We start from the raw sequence: 20,435 nt of genomic DNA on the forward strand, positions 1-20,435 counted from the left end.
GGAAGAATACTTGCATTGGATACAGAATATTGGGTTGACAGGTTTTTCCTTTGAGCACTCCAGGTGTTCTCTGTGGGTCTCCATGGTTATGCTGAGAAGTCAGCCTTAATCCAGATTTTTACTTTGTTCATGTAGAACACCTTTATAATCTGGTAGCTTTTGGCATTTTATTTTTATTTTTGATGTTCAGTGGTTTGACTATGATGCGTGCAGACATGATTTTCTTTGTATTTTTCTTAACTTTGAGTTTGTTGACCTTCTTTAATGTGGACATTACTGTATTCTATCAACTTTTATTTTTTTTNGACTAAGCCACCCAGGCGCCCCGTTCTATCAACTTTTAGAGATGATTTCAATCACTGTTTCTTCAATTATTTTTCTGCTCTGTTTTTATTCTCTTCTTTTTCTAGAGCTCCAATCACATGCATGTTAGACTACGTGGCCCCACCAGTTCCTGAGACTTTGTTACATTTTTTGTAATCTCGAGTCTTCTGTTCTCTAGATTAGATCCTTTCTATTGAACCATCCTTAACTTCACTGATCTTTGCTCTGCCTTCTCCAGTTTGCTGTTAAGCTCATCTGATGAAGTTTTTCTTTTTAGTTATTGTAATTTTTAGTTCTAGGAATTCCATTTTGTAAAAAAATTCCAGGCCAGCTTTATTGAGATATAATAATAAAATCCACCCTTTAAAAATATACAAGTCAGTAGTTTTATTATATTCACAGAGTTGTTCATGCATCATTTCTATCTAATGTTAGAACATTTTCATCATCCTAAAAAGAAACCTCATACTCACTGACAGCCATTCACCTTTCCTCCCTCCCTCTATCTCCAGGCAACCACTAATCTAATCTCTGTCTCCATGGATTTCCCTATTCTGGACATTTTATATAAGTGGAATCCTATAATATATAGTGTTTTGTGTCTGGGCTCTTTAACTGAGCATGTTTTCAGTGTTTAGGTATATTGTAACAGGTGCTAGTATTAGTATTAACGTGTATGAGTTCTTTTTATAGCTAAGTAATATTTCCTTCTGTGGATACACCACATTTGTTTGTTTGTCAGTTGATGGACATTTGGATTTCCACTTTCTAGTTATTATGAATAATGCTGCTGTGAAAGTTCAAGTTCAGGTGTGTGTGTGTGTGTGTGTGTGTGTGTGTGTGTGTGTCTAGAATGGCTGGTTAACTTTTTCAGGGATTGATTGCTAAGCTGTTTTACAAAGTGGCCGTACTATTTTACATTCCCACCAGCAATGTCTGAGGGGTTCTCATCTCTCCACATCCTCATCAACACTTGTTATTGTCTTTTTTTTTTTTTTATCACAGCCATCCTAGTGGCATAAAGTAGTAAGTCATTGTAGTTTTGATTTGCATGTTGAACATCTTTTCATGTGCTGTTGAATATTTCTTGCATACCTTCTTGGAGAAATGTCTGTTCATGCCCTTTGCTCATTTTCAGATTAGGTTGCCTTTTTATTTGTTGAGTTGTGAAAGTTCTTTATATATTTTGGATACAAGTCCCTTTTCTGATATATGACTTAGAAATATTTCCTCCCAATTCTCCAGGTTGTATATTCACTTTATTAATGGTGTCTTTTGAAACATTTTTAATTTTGATGGAAGCCAGTGTGTTTATTTTTCTTTGATTGCTTGTGCTTTTTGGTATTATAATAGCTAAGAAACCATTGCTTAACCCAAGGTAATAAAGATTACTCTTGTGTTATCGTCCAGTTGTTTTATAGTTTTAGTTATTACATTTACCTCTATGATCCATTTTTGAAAATGTTAGTTTTTTACGTATTGTGTGAGGAAAGGATCCAACTTCCTTCTTTTGTGTGTGGACATTCAGTTGTCCCAGCAGCATTTCCCCATTTCTTTCCCCATTTTTTCATACCTTTGTTGAAATTCAAGGTTTTATTTCTGGAATCTCAATTCTTTTTTTTTTAATTGAAAAAATGTCTATTCATTTCTGAGAGAGAGAGAAAGAGAGGGAGACAGAGTGTAGGCAGGGGAGAGGCAGAGAGGGAGGGAGATGCAGAAACCAAAGCAGGCTCCAGGTTCTGAGCTGTCAGCACAGAGCCCAATGTAGGGTTCAAACTCACAAACTGTGAGATCATGACCTGAGCCGAAGTTGGATGCTTGACCAACTGAGCCACCCAGGCGCCCCTGGAGTCCCAAATCTAATGACTGATCTATTTTTCTGTCCTTATGCCAATACCTACAGTAACTTTGTAATAGGTTTTGAAATCAGAAGTATGAAACCAATTATGTTTATTTTTGTTTGTTTGTATTTTCTATTTCTTTGTATTTTTGCAGTTTCCATATCTTCCACTTAGTAAGATTGTACTTATCTTTACTTACTTGAACATATTTGTGTTTCCTGCATTTAAAGTCTTTTCTTTGGAGGGCTCCTGGCTGGCTCACTTAGAGGAGCATGCAACTCTTGATCTCTAGGTTGTGAGTCTGGGTGTCTTGAGAACAGGTGTGTGTGTGTGTGTGTGTGTGTGTGTGTGTGTGTCATTTGTTTATTTTTGGTGATCAAGTCCAGTTTATTTTAAAAGCATAAACAGTGGAACTAGGAAGGAGTAAGGAGAACAAAACACCAGTCCCCTTGACTGGGCCCGATCCAGCAAAGGCCTGTCTGTGTGTGTGACCCTGAAGCCTCAGTCAGCCTTTTCCTGTGAGGATGGCACAGGTGCCATCTTCCATGAAGTTGCGGATAGAGTAAAAGTGACAAAGGCCAGAGGGCTGAGATCAGTTTTTATTGTTTGCTTTGTGTCTTTCGTGAGTCACTTATTCCTGTTTCTTTGCATGTCTAGTAAGTTTTGATGGTAAAATGGACATTGTGTGTGATACAACATTACCTTTCTTTCAGGCGGGTTAAAAAAATTTTTTTTAAAGTTTTCTAGCAGTCAGTTTTATTACTGGCAGATTCCTTTGCGCTTACTTAGGTTTGATTTTCTGCTTTGTTAGGGTATATTTGTGGAAAATGCCAGGTGTTTCCCAAGATTCTCTAACTTGCTAAGACTCAACCTCCAAAGTCTATCTCCCTCATTGATTTGCTCAGAGCTTGGCCTGAGACGTTTTTAGGGACAGTTTACTGTAAACAGTTTGCTAGTGTGTGGTTCTTACTCCTAAAATGGGTCTTGTGTCTCAGCTGGATGTCTGGAGCATGAGGACAGGCTAATGAGCTCTTGCCGTTCTGGCCAGGCTGGACCTCTAACATGTCCCAGTACTTTTTGACTTCCAGCATCTTGTTCTGATCGCCGTGTTGTGGCAGTCTATTTCTGGTCAGCCCCGCACATCTCACACTGATGCACGTGGAGTGCTTTCTTTGCACAGACTCCTCCTCTCCTGTGCTCTGCCCCATTATTTGCAGCCATTTTAGCTGCTCCAAGCCGTGGCCTCTGCCTCCTCGGTTCAGTGGGATTTTGCTTCACTTGGATTCCTGCTCCCTGCACCCCAGTCAATAACATGTCTTTATGGGGTTACATTTGTGACTTTCTGTTCTCAGGGATTCCACTTCCGTGCTGATGGTTTTTCAGTGCCTGAAAATGGCTGGCTTGCGTATTTTATCCTGTGGTGTGGCTGTTTATAGAAGAGTGTCCACCCCAGTACCAGTTATTTTATGGGTACTAGAAATAAGGTTTTGTCAGCAGGTTTTTAGTCAAAAAGTATTCTGTTAAGACGGTTTCAGATGTAGGGTCATGGACAAGGGCCAGAAGTGACTGGACTCTCTAATATTAATTCAAAAGTGATCCTCATGATTTAGAAAAGAGTGAAATTGTCATGTTTATTTAATTATAATAGAAGCTGAGATCTCAGCCTTAATTTTTGTCTTAAGGAAGAGTTGGACCATGGGGGCAAGGCCACAACTTTTCTTTAAAATCACCTTTGTTACTGCTCAACAGTGCTTGAACTCAACATAACCAAAGCTCCAGAATTCTGTAGCACAAAGCATAGCATAGAGCCCAGAACTCTTTCTGCTCATCTTTTCAGCATTCCAATTTTTTAATCTACTCTTTCATTGAGCACCTGCTATGTGGCAGGCTGCAGCAGGGGTCAGATATGATATCCAGTCCCTACCTTGGAGCATCTCTCCCTGCCTTGCCCCCAATGATTTGTAGAAATTTTGAGGGGGCTATTAAATCTGTCAGGTTGGAAGAAGTTTGGGAAAGGGTCAGTGGAGCAGGGCTCTGACGTGTGGTTGTTTGACTTGGATGGCATCTCAGTGGGCTAACTGCTACACTTGTAAGTGGAGTTCCTTATTATTATCTGCATTCCTAGTGAAGGCTGCTGTACTAGCGAGGGTCATGCTCAGCTAGCCGCTCTAGTGAATAGACCAGAAAATAAATAAGGAGTAAAACATAGTAGTCCACTTCTTGCTAAAGTAATAGTCTCGGTGGGTAAACAAGTTACTGGGGTGGCTCTTATCCATATAGCTTTTCAGGAACCCTGCATGATGGAGGCTTAGGCTGCATCAATTTTGACTTCTAGGGTGACCCTGAGGGTTGTCCTGCCAGTTATCTGAATGGGGAGAAGAGCCCAGAGGGGTGTGTGGGAGCATGTGCAGAACGTTTCTATGGGCCAGGTCTGGGAGTAGCACATATCACACTGCTTCTTCTGGCTGGATTTCAGTCTAATAGATACATCTCATAGCCTGCCACAGCAAGGGAAGCTAGAAGATACAGTCTAGCTGTAGGTCCAGAAAGAGGAGGAGAGCATAGGTTTTTGGTAAACAACTAGTGGTCTCTGTCTTAGGGGCTTATCAGAAGGGATGATTTTGGTGTGGCATGGTCACACTTCTTTTCCTGTATTAAAGTTATGTAGATTTACACATTTCCATCTCCAGGTAAGGCTCTGAGGTATTCCAGGTTTCAGCATCCAGGGACAGGGGTGGTAAATGCTTATTAAATGGTTTTTGAATGAAGGAATGAATTTTTAAATTTATATTTATCTGTCTGATGCCAGAGTCCCCAGATGATGATCATGATGTTGATAATTACAGAGATACGAACTATTGTTCACTGAGCATCTGCTCTGTGCTAAGGTTTGCAAGCATGATCTCATTACTTTTCTAAAACATTTATTATATTTTATTTAATCATGAGAAGTGTACTCTTTAATACTCGTCCCCTATTTCCCCCGCCATCCCACCCACCTCCCATCTGGTAGCCATCAGTTTGTTCCTTATAGTTAAGAGTCTGTTTCTTAGTTTGACTTTCTCTCCCTGCTTTTCCTTTGCTCATTTGTTTTGTTGCTGGAGCTTTGAAATATGCTTGAAATGGGCAGCTCTTGTATGCTTCTGTTTCTCCTTCTCCAGAGCCCCTTCTTCTGGTTCTGTCCTTTGGAATGTGGCGATCATAACCTCACTGATAGTGAAATGAGGACACATCTGGTTTTAAGGAAGAGCAATTTGTCTTTGGCTAGGTCACCACAGCCACGTAGTAGAGGTGGAGTCATGGGAGATTATGGAATGTGTCTCTCAAGCTCTTCCCCCACTAGTTACAATGGGATCTCCAGTCCTTTTAAAAGTCTGACCCGGCAATTATGGGAGTCCCGAGGAGGGAACACACTCAGGTGTGTTCATGAACAACTCTTCAAGCTTCTACTTGGTGTTAACTATCTTAGTTGGTGCTTGATGTTGAGCTCCCTCTTCCCAAGCTGTGGGAAGGCGCTTGTCTTGCTCCCAAAGCCAGTTATGTGCCCAGTCCTCATGTTTGGGGCTAAGCATACGTGGTGAGCAAGATGGCCACTTTTCCTGTCCTCAGGGAGAACACTGCTGAGCACATGAGGCTTGCTGTCTATATGATATGAATTTACTTATTTCAGTTAACCATGCTGTAGCAGAGAGAAAACTTTTGAGCAATTTCCTATCAATTATATTGATAGGAATATATGTGTATTTGGGATATTTTATAAAGTCCTCAGGTTCATCCATGTTCCTCTTGTCTGCTGAATCCCTCTGGATCCCTCATACCTCATCCAGACCCAAAGGCCCCTGCAGTCTGAGTGGGGAGTTATGATGACAGGGGGTGTCTTAGGGTTTAGCCTCAGAGCCAGTCCATTTTGGGCAACAGAAATCTGTCCCATCTCTTTGGAGAGCTCAGAATAAGGCAGAGATCATCAATATTGGTCATACCAGGAGGAAAAGATGAGAGGTGGGAGATGTTTGTGGGTGTGGAGGAAGATGGGGGACACTGTGGGAATCCACCAAGCATGTCCAGGAGAGGAGTCAGTCACCCTCATAAAGTGGTGTGCATGTGCGTGCGTGTGTGCGTGATCTGTGTAGAGGGGCTGGAGGAAGGATTGCATTTTGCTCCTCATTGAATCATTGTGTTCTTTTCATGTGATTATACTATCTGTTATGATTAACAGAGCAGTTTTTATCAATTACATTGTAGACTGGCTACTTCCTCCTGACATGGAGGGAGGAACATTTATCCCTTAATCTCATCAGCCACACAACCAACCACACAACCAACCACAGTGTAGGATGAGCTGCCCATGAATAGGTTTCATTGGGGAACTCATCCAGATCCCAGATCCCAGTCCCTGGGTTCTGTCACTGAGAGAAGCGCTCTTGAAATGCTGCTGCTTTTCTTGACCTGGGTCTTCGCTTATAGGATCTTGGCCCTGAGCATCGACCATAAGTGCTCTTTGTTAGAAGGCCTTTTTAAAGGGTTGAGATCTGTTAAGAATGCTGTCAGGGAGGGACTTATCAAGTAGTCTTGGTTGAGGAGAGATGTTTAGGGGCAGAAAGGAGAACAATTTCAAAGATCAAAGACTAAGGATAAGAAAAAGCAGGTCACCTCCTTCTGGAAGCTGCTGGTAGTTCAGTCTCTCTGGCGTGTGTATGTGTGTGTGTGGCGGGGGGGGGGAGTGAGGAGTGACTAGCAGGAGATGATTGATATTAGCAGGAAAGATAGTACAGGGCTTTCTTTGCCCCCTACCCCCAATCCAGCCACAAAGTTGGCCACTGGTGGAAATGGAACATGAAGGGGACGCATGCCTTGCTCTCAGGAGGCTGATGACCTGAAACGGCCAAGCCCAGCAGCTGATTGTGAAGGACCATACAAGTGATTGCCTTTCTCCCTTGAATCTCCTTCCCTCTCTTGCCCATTGGAAGATGCCTACTTATTTTTTCTAGATGCTTCTCAAACGTCATGTCCTCTGGGAGGCCTGCTGGCTCTAAGCAGAGCAGCGGGCTTCTGCTATTGTAGTTCCGTATTTACACTCTGGCTTCAGCTTTATTTTTTTTTTTCTGAAATCTCCTTATTAATCTGCTTTCTGTATTAGTCTGCCTTCCTTGTGAGCATCTAGGGCAAGCCTTCTATTTCCAATGTATTACACAGTGCCCAGGAGGTTAAATGGTCTGAGAGGAATAGAGATGTGAGCAATGACATATATGTACACTCTCCCACCCCTCCCCAAGGGCAGTCAGGTGTGCTTGGAGCATGGCGTGCGGTGTGCACACGGGGCCAGGGGCTGGAAGGGGTAAGTGGGCCATGGATGGATGTTAGGAGATGAAATAGTATTTGGATAGGTGGGCAGGGCCCAGATCATGAAAGGCCTTGTGTGTGTATCAGACAGTTTGGTTTTCATCTAAGAAGAATGGAAGCCACTGAGTGGGAGTAACTCGGTCAGGTTTGACCTGAGGATCAGCAGGAAGCAAGCATAGTGGCAGGGAGACCAGTTAGCTTTTACTTATCCAGGTTCAAGATAAGGATCTTGTGGCTGTATCACTGTTAGAAAAGGAATGTTTGAGCATTGGTGGAGAGAAGGCTGTTTTTGAGTCAAGTTGAGCAGAGCCAAAGAGGGCAAGGGTATTGGAAGATCATCCCTCTGTTACTTTGGCCACATTCAGTGCCTGAGAAAGGTACTGTTCAATAGGAACTATGGGGCTGGGGATAGGGTGATCAGTAGGGCCATTGCAAAGTCCAGATATTAAGCTTTGAGCCTCAAATTTTGATCATCAGATTCATGCAGGAAAACAGGGTAAGACCTCAGCATGAGTTGACCCTAACTGAAATACTGTCCATCCGTCCCAGGATGCTTGGGGATGGTCCAGGCAAGCGTCCTCAACATCTGAAAGCACACAGGTCTCTCTGAGGCGCACCTGGAGTCTTGTCCCTGGCCTAGGAGGGCGTGGATGCGCTGTCTCTGCTCAGGGCAGCCCTGGCCTATCTGGCTTTGCTGGAAGCAATGGCCTTGAACACTTCCCCTGCCAGAGGTTAGTAATGAGGCAGTAATGATGCCATGAGGGAAGCTTCGAGGAACAGCCATGCTGCCTGGAGGTCCAGCTCCCACAGGAAGCCACCTCCTGCTGTTCTTTCTTGGAGGCTCTGGAAACCTCCTAGGGCCCCGGTGACTCACCTCACCCTCCTCTCTGCCTGGCGAACCCACTTCCTGCTTCCCGTCTGTGCAGCCTGCTGCTGCCTTGCTCTCGACTGTGCCTCGGGTCCCTTTGCTCCAGTTTCCCGCCATCAGCTACTGCTGAGCTCTTCCCACCCCTGACTCCCCACAGCCTGCTCCTGCCCTGACTTAGGGGCTCCTTCCTTGCTCTGATCCTTTGCTGTGACCCTGAAGGTTCTTGCCAAGCTGTCCGAGAGCCGAAGCATGAATCGAAGGGTCCGGCATCTCTCTCCTCACCCCGCATGGTGCAGCAGCGCCCACCACTAGAGCGCATTCCTCGTATTGAGACCCCTGCCCCGGACCCCTGCAGAGCTAGCGACATCTCCAGAGCCCCTGAGGGGTTTCAGGATGCTTTCATTGTATTGACCATCTGGGGATGCCAGCGCGTGCTATCTGCACTTGACAGTGTATTAGCTTCTCAGCCCAGAGGGCCAGCAGCGAAATGGGGGAATGGGTGTTTGAAGACCCTGGTGGTGGGTGAGAAAGTGCAGCACAGAATGAGTACCACAGCTGGTGTGGGGCCTTGGGTAGGCGTGTGAAAGGGCAGGCAGTGGGAAGACCCCGAAAACAAGCTGGACTTGTTTTTTCATTTAAATTTGGGCCTCTCCCTGCCTTTAGTCTTTCTTCTTTTCCCTGAAGATCTCTGATCCTGCTTCTTCTTTGTCTGCTTCTGTAGTGCAACCTGAGGTACCTGCAGACTTTCTGGGTGGTGGAAGTTGGATCCTTCTAGAAGAGACAGAGTTCACCCCTGAAATAGCAGGTTCCAAAGGATAAGAAAGGTGCCTGGGTGGCTCGGTTGTTTAAGCGTCCGGCTCTTGGTTTTGGCTCAGGTCATGATCTCATGGTTTGTGAGTTCGGGCCCCACGTCAGGCTCTGTGCTGACAGTGTGGAGCCTGCTTGGGATTCTTGCTCTCTCCTTCTCTCTCTGCCTCTCCCCTGCTTGTGCACGCTCGCTCTGTCTCTCTCCCTCCCTCTCTTAAAATCAATAAACAAACATTAAAAACAAAGAATTAGAAAGTGTGTGGTGGTCCCAGATAAGAAAGGAAGTTGTAGTCATGGGGAATAGACAGCTGATGCTTCTCTGTCTAGTCTAGGAGAACTTCTAGGAGGAGGTGAGTAGTCAGCAGGCAGGTGGGTGGCACAGAATGGGAATTCTGGGGACTTACAGCACAGTGATGAGAATAGAGCAGAGAAGTTGGGGTTGGGCAGGCACAAATGAAGGGGGTGGGCCCTGAGGCCCCAGAGTAGGATTTGGTAAAGACCCCTTGCGTTTTCTGTAGCGCATGTACTTCCAAGGAGTTGTAATCTCTTCTCTTCCTGTATCATCACACTCAGCCTGTGAGGAGGAGATCAGGAATGACACTCTCTTCTCAATCATGAGGTTAAAATGTGCAGTCAGAGAAAATAAGTTACTTTTCTGAAATTCTGGCAATGCCAGACCTAGGCGCCAAGGGTCCTCCTGGCTCAGTGTGGTGCTTGCCTTGTGGGGGAGTGCTGTTGGCTAGTCCTGGGGGTGGGGCAGGGGGAGGTTGTAGAGGGGATGGAGAACAGCGTGGCTGTCGACCTAGCACTTCTTAATTGTCTGTAGAGCCCACCCCTGTGTGACGCTCATGTCCCAAATCACAGCCTGACTTTTGGTGACTTTCTTATTCCTGGCCTGCACAAGACTGTCTGCTGTGAATGACTCAAACAGACTGCAGGTCCTCCAAACGTCAATTCAGGACTAGAACACTGCCCTCCTTCACTTCATTTCCTTCCCACCCTCAACAAGTGCAGCCCCCTCCCTTATCACATGGCCCTGGGTGCCGCTGTGCCTCAGCCTCTGAGCAAAATGGAGCAGACAAGATTATTTAGAAGGACTCTAGTCTCCAAGAGAGGAATGGGAAGGAGGGTGGGAACAAGGCTGGAGAATGGATGTAGCACCTTTCAGTTCATGGTAAAGATTTTCTACTCTAGCAATGGGGAGCCACTGAAAGCCTTTCAGTGGGAGAGTGGGGTGACCTGATTTGAAAAGATTTGTCTGAAGATGGCGGGGGAGAATGGATTGGGGCAGAGGTGGATGTGGGCAGGTGCTGGTGCCAGCCTGGGGCTGCCCTCTGTCCATGTTAGCGGGAGGCCTCTGGTCATTTTCATCTGGTTACACTTTGACTAGGTGAGGAGGGCCTTTCTTTCCCCCAACCCTACTGCTTCAGGAGGTTTATGAGCGTGTGAATAGTTGGAAGATGGGCTAGTCCCATATGCGGGAGTCTGTTGGGGTGGTCAGATCTGGGCAGAAGCTTGGAGCACAGGAGTTCCTTGACTAGACAATTAATGTACTGCCACCAACAAGTTATCTTCATTCAGTGACACCAGCCAATAAATGCCCCGCTCTCTGCGGTCCCCTGCTGAGCAGTGGAGTCCATTGGATAAAGCTTGGAGGACTTTACTGACTTTACATGCGTCTGTGTGTCCCCCAAGCCCTCCCTGCACTCCCTCAGCTTCTGGAATTTCAGTCATGTCTGGAGTGAAAGCAAATTAGCTTTGCCTGTAGTATCGGACTATTTCTGTTTTATACCTTGATCAGTAGCTTCTTGAAAGAGGACTGTGTTAACTTCTGATTTTCTGGGTTCCTAATGACCAAAATAGCAGGTGGCCCCACAGCTAGCCGAAGAAGCACATTGTAGCCAGAGGGAGGAGCACATGTAAGACCCTGGGCTGGGAGGGAGTATGGTGCATTCCAGACACTGCAAATAGCGTGGCATGGCTGGAACTCAGGGACACAGCGGGACCGGGGAAAGATGAGGTGAAGATGTGAACAGGCCAGGCTGTGCAGGGGCTCACAGCTTGAGAGAGGTGGGAAGCACCAGAAATCTCCACACATGGGGGTGTCATAGCCACGTCGACATTTTGAAAGTACCCCCTGGCTGCCTTTTGGAGGACAGTGAAGGGCAGCAAGGGTACACCGAGGGGGTGCTGTTGGAGAGCTGTTGGAGTTATCCAGCTGAACAAGCGTGGTAATTTGGACTAGGGTAGTAGTCATGGAGGTGGTGGAAAACAGATGGATTTGGGACATATTTCAGGGCAGATTCATAGGAGTGGTGACACATTGGCATTGGGCATGAGGGAAGAAGGCTCTAGCGGCCGCCTGTAGATCTCCGGTGTGTGGACCGAGAGTAGTGGTGTCATTCATAGCGATAGGAAATCCCGGAAGGGAGTCATCTTTTTCTTTCTTTCTTTCTTTTTCTTTTTCTTTTTTTTTTGTTTAAATGTTTTATTTATTTCTGAGAGAGCGAGCGAGCGAGCAGGGGAGGGTCAGAGAGAGAGGGGGACACACAATCTGAAACAGGCTCCAGGCTCTGAGCTAGCTGCCAGCACAGAGCCTAATGCAGGGCTCGAACCCACGAACCGTGAGATCATGACCTGAGCTGAACTCAGATGCTCAACCAACTGAGCCACCCAGGCGCCCCTGGAGTCATCTTGCAGAACAGATTATAAGTTTGGTTTTGGAGATATAGGTTTTGAAGGGGCTCTGAAGCATCCAAATGGAGATGCCAGGTAGGCCGGAGGATGTGTGCACCCAGGGGCTAGAAGAAAGTAAGGGTTAAAGGTAAAAAGTTGAGAGTTTATGGGCACAAAGGTGATAATTAAGGCTGTAGGAGCGGATGAGAGTATCCAGGGAAAGGATAAGAGTGTAGAGAAGAGACCCCAGGTCCAAGCCTTGTGAAAATCCTTCCAGGGGATTCAGAGGTGGGTGAGCCAGGCCCTTCATGGCACCCATAACCCAGGAAGGCAGCTAAGTCCTGAACACCCAGGGATCTGTTGTGCAAGGCAGCATGTACCAAGAGCCAAGTGAATTGTCAATGGAGGAAAGATTATTTTCAAATGAGCAACATGTTCCATCGGCTGTGTGTGATGGCCTTTTCTTCTGATCAACCCCATTCCCCTTTGTTCAGCTTCTTAGAGGATTCCTGTGGAGTCTGTTCACCTGCCCCGTTCTTCCCGATGCCCAGACCTCACTCACATCCCCTCTCAGCCTTCATTTCATGGTGTAAGCAGCTCTCTTGGGTCTTCCCACGTCTGTGTCATTTTTACCTGGTGTGTCATTCTGCAGCTGGGACGACACAGCCATATGCTGTGTTCTCCTTGCTGGTTGGGGAGAAAAGGTGGGCCTGAAAGCAGGGCCTCACACAGCTACGGTCCATGTGTTGGAGGCAACCAGAAGTTGCTGCTGGAATCCCTGCTGGGGTCCTGAAGGCCAGCCTCAAACCTGAGGTTGTACCTTCAGGAGATCGTGGCTCCTGGATAGCGGTTTGACCAAAGTTTTGGGCCGACTCTGAATCTGAGCCACCTCAAGTCACAGCTGTGAATATGAATACAGCTGTCAAGGATGCTTGAGTGAACGTCACCTTTCTCATCTGCCCAGTTATACATCAGGGGGGCCTTGGGCTCCTTAGACATGCATCTGAAGGTTTTCAAGCCAGCTCTGGGCTGTAGAGCCCTGTTCTCAGTCCTGCCCTGAGCCAGGTGGTGGGCAGAAAGGCATGGGGGGGAAGGGATGAGGCAAGACTAGGGACCAAAGAGAGCATCCCCTCCCGTGATGTCCTGAGCCGGAGGCCCTCTGTCGCTCTACCAGCACTCATGCCCACTGTTGCCTTTCTGTGTTCTCTGCCCTGCCTTTCGGAAGCTGTCCACCCTTCGAGACCAGCTTCAGGCTCAGTTCCTCTGGAAGCCTTCCAGGCTTTCTGGTCTTCCACAATACGGACTAAAGCTCACAGTGTAGACGTAGATTATGAGAGCTTTCTTCTGCTGGCCTTCATTGTGTTTCCTACATGCAAGGTCTGTCTTTGTAACAGAGATGAGAAGATTTTCCAGTACGGGAACCAAATGTTCTAGGGCTCCTGAACTGTCCAGCAGAGAGCTGGGCACCTACGGGGCTGCTCTGCAAGCTAGTGACTGATCAGAAGGCCTCCTTCAAGCGGCTTTTTGTTCCTTCCTCCAGCAGGTGCTAAGGGCTGAGCTGGATGTATGGTGATTTCTTCTTACACGGAGCTCAAGATTAAAATGATAATAATCATAATGGGCACCTTTTATTGCGCACCCATGGGGTAATGACTGCCCTGGGTGTTTTACACGTGCGTCTCTGCTTCAGATTCTCACTACAGCCCTGCAAGTGTGGGAGTCTCATGTTGCAGTTGAAGAAACCGGCTCAGAGGCGTCCCTGATCAAATGGCAGAGCTGAGGGTCAGGCCCAGGTGCACTGGGCTGTGCTACTTTGCTGGAAAGAGTATTTCTCAGGTGTAGGGACAAATCGAGTCTCCTCAGCCTCGAGGCCCTGGCAGCTCGCGGCCCCTGTCTGGGGCTTTCTGGTGCAAAGCAGAGTGTTTAATGCCTCAGTCCCCTCCAGCTCTGACATTCTGCAATTCTGTCACCAGCCTGTGTCCTTTCCCTCCAGAGGCGAGGCTGGAAGTTCTTTGAAATAGCACTGACTCCCGCTGTGGGTTGTTCTGGGGGCTGTTCTGGGGAGGGCCCAGCGGGGGCTGCGGGGCTCAGAGGCCCCGGTGGAGGCAGCAGGTGCATGGGAACCCCTCAAGGGCATCGGAGGCCGTGCTTTTGTCAGAGCAGGGCCCTGGTCTGTCTTTGTTCTCTCCTCGGGGCATGACTGGCTGCCCTGGGAGAGGCCCCCAAACCTAAGCCTTTGGCATTAATTCAAGGTGTCTCCCCAGGGAGTGCTCCACTGACCCCGGCTCACTGGAGCCACTTTCTCCTCTTGTCTGGGAATTGTACGAGATGATGACAGCCATCATCTGAAGGGGCTCCTGCTGGTGGCTCCACGCCCCGTGTGCGGGCATGTGTGTGGGCGTGTGCGTGCGTGTGTGTATAGTGGGTGAGACCCTCTTCCCACCCCACTGCTACCTTCTGCACTCTCCCCTGCTCTGTGGCCAGTGTGGCCCTGAATAACCAAGGTTGTGAGAAGACATGGCCTTTTTCTTAGGGATAGCCCAGTTTCCCTCCATCAGTGCCTCAGTTTCTCTGTGTCCTGGGTTTTCAGTCACCTGAAGCTGCTTTGCCTCCTTTGTCTTTTCCTCTCACAGACATCCCCCTGCTCCCTGGCTCCCCACGCCGGCTGAGCCCTCGGGCAGTGGCTAGAGGGGCCCAGGGCCCCAAACGTGGCCAGCAGTACCTCAAGGTGCCCGGTTCCCAAGCCCCGGGTCTACAGGCCAGTTCTGACCGTGACCCAGACTCTGGCCCTCCCTCCAGTGGAGGGAGCTCCTGCGGCAGCTTGGTGAGTGCTGGGGTGGGGTAAAGGCTGGCCCTGTTGGGGGCCCGAAGGGAGCCTCTTGACTGAGACACTCTCCACCTGGCAGGTGTGTGTGTGTGTGTGTGTGCGTGCGCGCGTGTGTGCGTGTGTGTGTGTGAGAGAGACACATCCAGGGTTTTTATCAGGGCCTTTCCCTCTCCTCTGTCTCCAAGTTATAATGGCCCAGTGTCCTGACCCCTCTGGAGTCTTGTGGTCAGAGGACAGGGAGAGGGAGGCGTGAGGAGCCGTGCGAGCCCACCTGTGGGTCTGCAGACGCCCTGGGTCCCCGCACAGGTCTGAGGACCAGACCTCTGCTGTGGTGGCTCTGAGGCTGTCCCCTGTGGCTGGTGCTGCATCGGGTTGCCCAGGTGATCTCTCAGGTGGCAGCAGAGGCAGCTGGGTATCAAACCAGCAATAAACAGGGAAACACCCCAAGGGAGGGAGGCAGGTCCCTCTCCTGCTCCGCCCTGTTCTTCCCCTTCTTGTATCTCAACCTCCCACTTCCAGGCTGGCTGAGAGCAAAAGTCAGTGCCCTTGCTGCTGTCCCCACTGGTGGCCGCAGAGGCGGCGGCGGCTGAGGATGTGGAGCTGTGAGGGGCATAGTGTAGAGTAAACCCCTGGAGGGTGGGGCTGGGGTGGGCCAGGTGACAGGAAACTGGCTTTTGTTCCAATGGATCCAGAGCACTTGCCAGTGAGTAATCTGCGTGCATCAGTGTGCATGCGTTTGCAGGCAGGTGGGCAGCTCTGCAAGGAGATGAGTGTGCGTGGGTCTGTTTCAGTGTGTGTGGAGGGCTGCGTGTGTCAGAGTGCACTTGTGCACACATGTGTGCAGGAGAGCTGGTGTAGAGGTGCTGTGTGTAGATGCTGTGGGTGCATGTGCAGGGGGGTGTGTGGCTCTGAGGTGCAGGCAGGTGTGGATGTACAGGGCTTCGCTGCTGCATGTATAGTCTGTGCATGTGAGCACACGAGTGTGCACAGATGCCAGGGCAGGACTGAGGGCACCAGTGTCCAGGCTGTGGGCAGGGGGGTGGGGGGCCAAGGGGGCTGGGTGTGGTAGAAGGACTAAGGTCCGCCTCCCTGGACCCAGAGCACAGGGTCAGCCTTCTCTGTCTCTCGGTCTTCCTCACCGGACCTCGCTGTCCCTGTCTCATTCTCTCTGGCCAGGTCATCAATAACTACCTGGACGCAAATGAGCCAGTGTCCTCAGAGGCCCGTCTGAGCCGTATGCACTTCCATGACAACCAGAGGAAGGTCGACTATGTGCTCGCCTACCATTACCGGAAACGTGGGGTGCACCCTGGCCATGGCTCCCCTGGCCACTCGCTGGCGATTGTCTCCAATGGGGAGACGGGCAAGGAACCTCATGCTGGGGGCCACGGTGACATTGAGCTGGGGCCACTGGATGCCCTGGAGGAGGAGAGGAAGGAGCAGCGAGAGGAGTTTGAGCACAAACTGATGGAAGCCGGGCTGGAGCTTGAGAAGGATGTGGAGGTGAGGCTGGGCAGGTGACAGAGGGTCGTGGGATGGGATGGCCCTGCAAGACTGGGGCCTGGTGGCCAGTGTCACTTGCAGGGAGCATTGGCTTTGTTCTGGCATGTGGCTTTTTTTTTTTTTTTTTAATCTGGGGAGCATACCATATTTTTTTGTTCAAAGGAAGAGTGTTGGTATAGCTGGTGCCTCTGCCTAGGGGAATCCCAGGTGGTGGAGGCAGTGGTGGTGTCCAGCCTGTTCCGTGGGCGTGAGCCTAGTGATTGGAGGCAAGACATTTCTGCCTTGCCTTGGTTTCTTCCATTGGTTTCCCTGGGATGAAGACCCAGATTGCCTGTGCAGCTTTGGATCAAATTCTTCTCTAGGGGATATACTTCACTGAGGAATGTGCTTGCTGGGGGCCCTTTGAAGGAGGTGATTAGTTGGAAACTGAACATTGGACATATTTTATCAACTTGTGAGCTACATATATTCTCACCCCTGGTCAGTAGCAGCTTAAAGGGATCCATGGAAGTCCATTTATCCACATATCTGTCCATCCGACCATCCATTCTTGAATCCATCCATCCATCCATTTATTCATATCACAGTGATCCTTTAAAGATGACTTGCCCTGACCATCCCCTCTGAAATCATCTTCTACCCCTCCTACCTTCTTGTACCTCCTTCAGCCCATTGGCCTTATTGTGGTTGTGTGTTGGTCACTCTTCAGGGCTTTGCACTGATTGTCCCCTCTGCCTTGGGCACCCTTCCCAGACCTGTGCATGCTCAGTCCCTCACTTTAGACCTCTGCCTAAATGTCACCTCTTTCCAGACATCTTCCTGACCATCCTAGCAAAAATAGCCCCACCCCATCACTCTGTTCCTTAACCATGCTTTACTTTCCTTCATCACGCTTGGCACTGCTACCAGAAACAACATAATAGATTTGTTTTTATCTGTGCCCCAACCACAGCTTCATGAAGGCAGGGGTCTTGTTTGGTTCGCTTCTGCATCCCCAGCACTCAGGATAGAGTCTGCACAGTAACGTCATGTAGTAGATATTTAACAAGTGTAGTTGAATAAATAAGGAATCTTCCTGAATCTCAGGTCCCTCATCTGCAAAATAGGTAAATTCCCTGTAGGTTTACATGCCCATCAATTGATAGGCAATGAAAACATCTGGCACAATGTGCAATACATAGTAGGTGCTCAATAAATGCTCCTTAGGATTATTTTAAATACGAATCATGCTGAGGGGTGGGGTGCCATTTTCATCAGAAACCTGTTTGTAAGATTCAAGTTAATACTGTCCCCAAACTGGATGGGGCCCCCAGGGGTCATTCATCCATTTCTCTGTCTCCAGGAGGGATGGCATGTGGCTTGGCTCAGGCCTGTGTCCTGCTGATGTGTGCTGCCTATCTAGACCCTTAAAGTAGGAGCTGCTTCTCTCCTTATTCTTTCCACCAATGTAGGAAGATTATGCTCTTTCAGGACTAATGGGGGCTCCCTTGACTTTCACTTTTTGAAACCCAAAGCTCCCTTGTTGAATTGGGTCTGGTGGGAAGGTTTTCCAGGTGGTAGTGTGCTTTGAGGACCACGCAAGGAGCTTGGCACCACCACTGTGGACACAACTGCCTCTGGGTGTCAGGGAGCAGAAGCCTGGGCCTTGTCCAGCTACTCAGTTGGGACACAGCATCATGCTCAAGAGGGTGGGCTCTTTAGACAGATGTTCACATCCCAGGTCTGGCATCCAGCCTCACAGCCTTGGGCGAATGACTTGCTCCTTTGGAGTCCAAGTTTCCATGTCTGTAAAAAGGGGATAGCAATATATTCTTCAGGGGGTTGTTTGAAGATGAAAACAAGACAAGTAAATTAAGTACTTAGAGCAAGTAATAGTGCATGCCATTGCTATTATAATTTAGAGTTGCCAGATTTAGCAAATTCAAGATGGCTTGTTACATTAGAATTTCAGATCAACAGCAAATCAGTTTTTAGTGTAAGTATGTCCCATGCAATATTTGGGGGTATACCTAATACTAAAAAAATTATTTGTTGCTGATCTGAAATTCAAATGTAACTGTCCTGGCAACTCTTACGACTACTCTCGCTATCACTGCCCAGCTCTGCTGCCCACCAGCAGGTGCCATTTTAGTTTTCCTGGCTTTGTCTGGGAATCAGGAGGACCCAGAAATAGCTCTTGGGACTGACCGGTGTTAGATGGGGACATGGAGCGTGTCCTGGGTGGTCATCTCTGGTCTGCATCCAGCACAAAGCACCTCCCTCTCCACCCACCCCCATCCCCTGAGCTTCAAGGTCTGCTTAACTCTTCCTTCACGAGGCCCTTCCAGGTCACTCAGCAACCCAGAGACTCCAACACTCATGTGGCCTTTGTGACCTCCTCTCCTGCAGTGTTGTCTGTCTCTCTCTCTTTTCTAAAAATTAATTGTTAGTTTTGGGACCTCTGATGTAAAGCATTAAGTTAGTGGCACTTGTCAGTCATGGCACATTATCACCATTGGTGTGCAGGGAGGACCCTCTCATCACGTACTTAAATGCCTGCCTTGATATCTGCCTGTTCCCTCCACAGGCAGCCATTCCTGTGCAGTATGTTCCTGGGGGAGTGGATGGTGCTGTTCTTGCTTTATGCAAGGCTTTCATTAAAAAAAAAACAAACTTTATTGTTTAGAACAGTTACAGATTTACAGAAAAATTGGACACAGTGTTTCCATACACTCCATACCCAGTTTCCTCTGTTATTAACATCTATATTATATGGTACTTTTTTCTTTTCTTTTCATTCTTTTTTTTTTTTTTGAGAGAGAGAGAGGGAGAGGGAGAATCTTAATCAGACTCCACACCCAGCTTAGAGCTCAATGTCATGACTGTGAGATCATGACCTGAGCTGAAATCAAGAGTTGGACACTTAACTGACTGAGCCACCCAGGCACGCTGCATTAATATAGTACCTTTATCACAATTAATGAACTAGTATTGATATACTATTATTAACTAAAATCTCTATTCAGATTTATTTATCTTTTACCTACTGTCCTTTGTCTATGCTCAGATCACATCCCAGATGCCACATTACATTTAGCTGTCCTCCCTCCTTAGGCTCCACTGGCTGTGACAGTTTCTTGAAACTGTACACGTTTTTAATTTACCTAGGAGGCACCCTGTTTTACAACTCATTCTATTTCTGACTCCCTCTTGACCCTGTGTTTTGAGACCCTTTGCATTTGGCACATGCATCTAACCCATTTTTCCTAATGGATGAGCCAGTTGTCATCACTGCAGTTACTCGATGACTTCCCCAAGCATGATGGGCACCCACGTTGCCTCCAGCCGTATGCCACCCCAACAAGACTGAGAAGGCATCGTCGCCTCCTTTAGGGCCTGCAGTCCTTGGTCTTCTCCAGCTCCCCCTCCATGCCCCTCCCCCACACTGCCATGTCAGTGCCAAACACTGGCTGGAGCTTCATCAACTGGAGCCCCTGAGCACCCCTGCTGGGGGCTTATGGGACCTGCAGAGCTCTTCTGCGCATCATGATGCTCAGTCTTTGCCTTGAGCAGCAGCCTGGAGCCGGCACCTCCCGGGGCGGGGCCGCAGCTTGGCTGCACCTGGGCAGCAGCTTGGAGGGTGCGTGTGGTGGCCCCATCCGCTCAGCTGCACCTGCCCATCTGGGCCACGCTGTCTTTTAGGCTCCAGTTTCAATTTGATTTTAAGATAAATGGAGAGGAAATGGGTTTGTATCAGAGAGACCCATTAAAAACTATTCACTTAGCCTTACAGATCAAAAGAACTTTATGTCCATCAAATTCTGGTGGATTGACTATCCCAGGAGTCATTTCCGCCCCCAGTTGCTGAGTGTACTTTACACAGGATGATGATTGGTGCATGCCTTCTGTTTGGTGCTCTTCGTTTTCAGTTAGTGGGCATAGTTCCATGTGTGGACATCGTTCATATTTTAAAGGCTATGTATTTATTTATCAGGTGACAGTTTGCATATATGTTTTCTTATGTGTAGCCATCTGATTATATTTCATTTGAAGACATGTGCTGGAGATGCCAATGGGTGGTAGAGACGCCTGCATCCTCACTGCCGATTTGGATTCATGAGGGCAAACTGTCTAGAGACGGGATCACTGCTGAGTGGGAGGCTAATGCAAGCATTTGAGGGACTTCCCCATGCAGAGCCTCCAGACGGGACTGTGGAGCTGGTGCGCTGAATGAGGCCTTCTGTGACACACCTCCTCCCAGACCTCCTGC

General features: G+C 48.2%; 1 protein-coding gene across 1 annotated transcript in view; it reads left to right on the forward strand.

The window, feature by feature from the left end:
- The first annotated feature begins 14,244 nt into the window (after positions 1–14,244).
- ANO2 (anoctamin 2) overlaps positions 14,245–20,435 on the forward strand; it is a 328,305-nt gene continuing 322,114 nt past the window's right edge. Inside the window, exons 1-3 of the mRNA XM_077759020.1 lie at positions 14,245–14,262; positions 14,447–14,680; positions 15,860–16,186. Of these exons, the coding sequence (XP_077615146.1) occupies positions 14,245–14,262; positions 14,447–14,680; positions 15,860–16,186 (579 nt within the window). The remainder of the gene's footprint in view (positions 14,263–14,446; positions 14,681–15,859; positions 16,187–20,435) is intronic.

Source organism: Crocuta crocuta, unplaced genomic scaffold, assembly GCF_008692635.1.
Source record: "Crocuta crocuta isolate KB4526 unplaced genomic scaffold, BGI_CrCroc_1.0 scaffold72, whole genome shotgun sequence".
Lineage (NCBI taxonomy): Eukaryota > Metazoa > Chordata > Mammalia > Carnivora > Hyaenidae > Crocuta > Crocuta crocuta.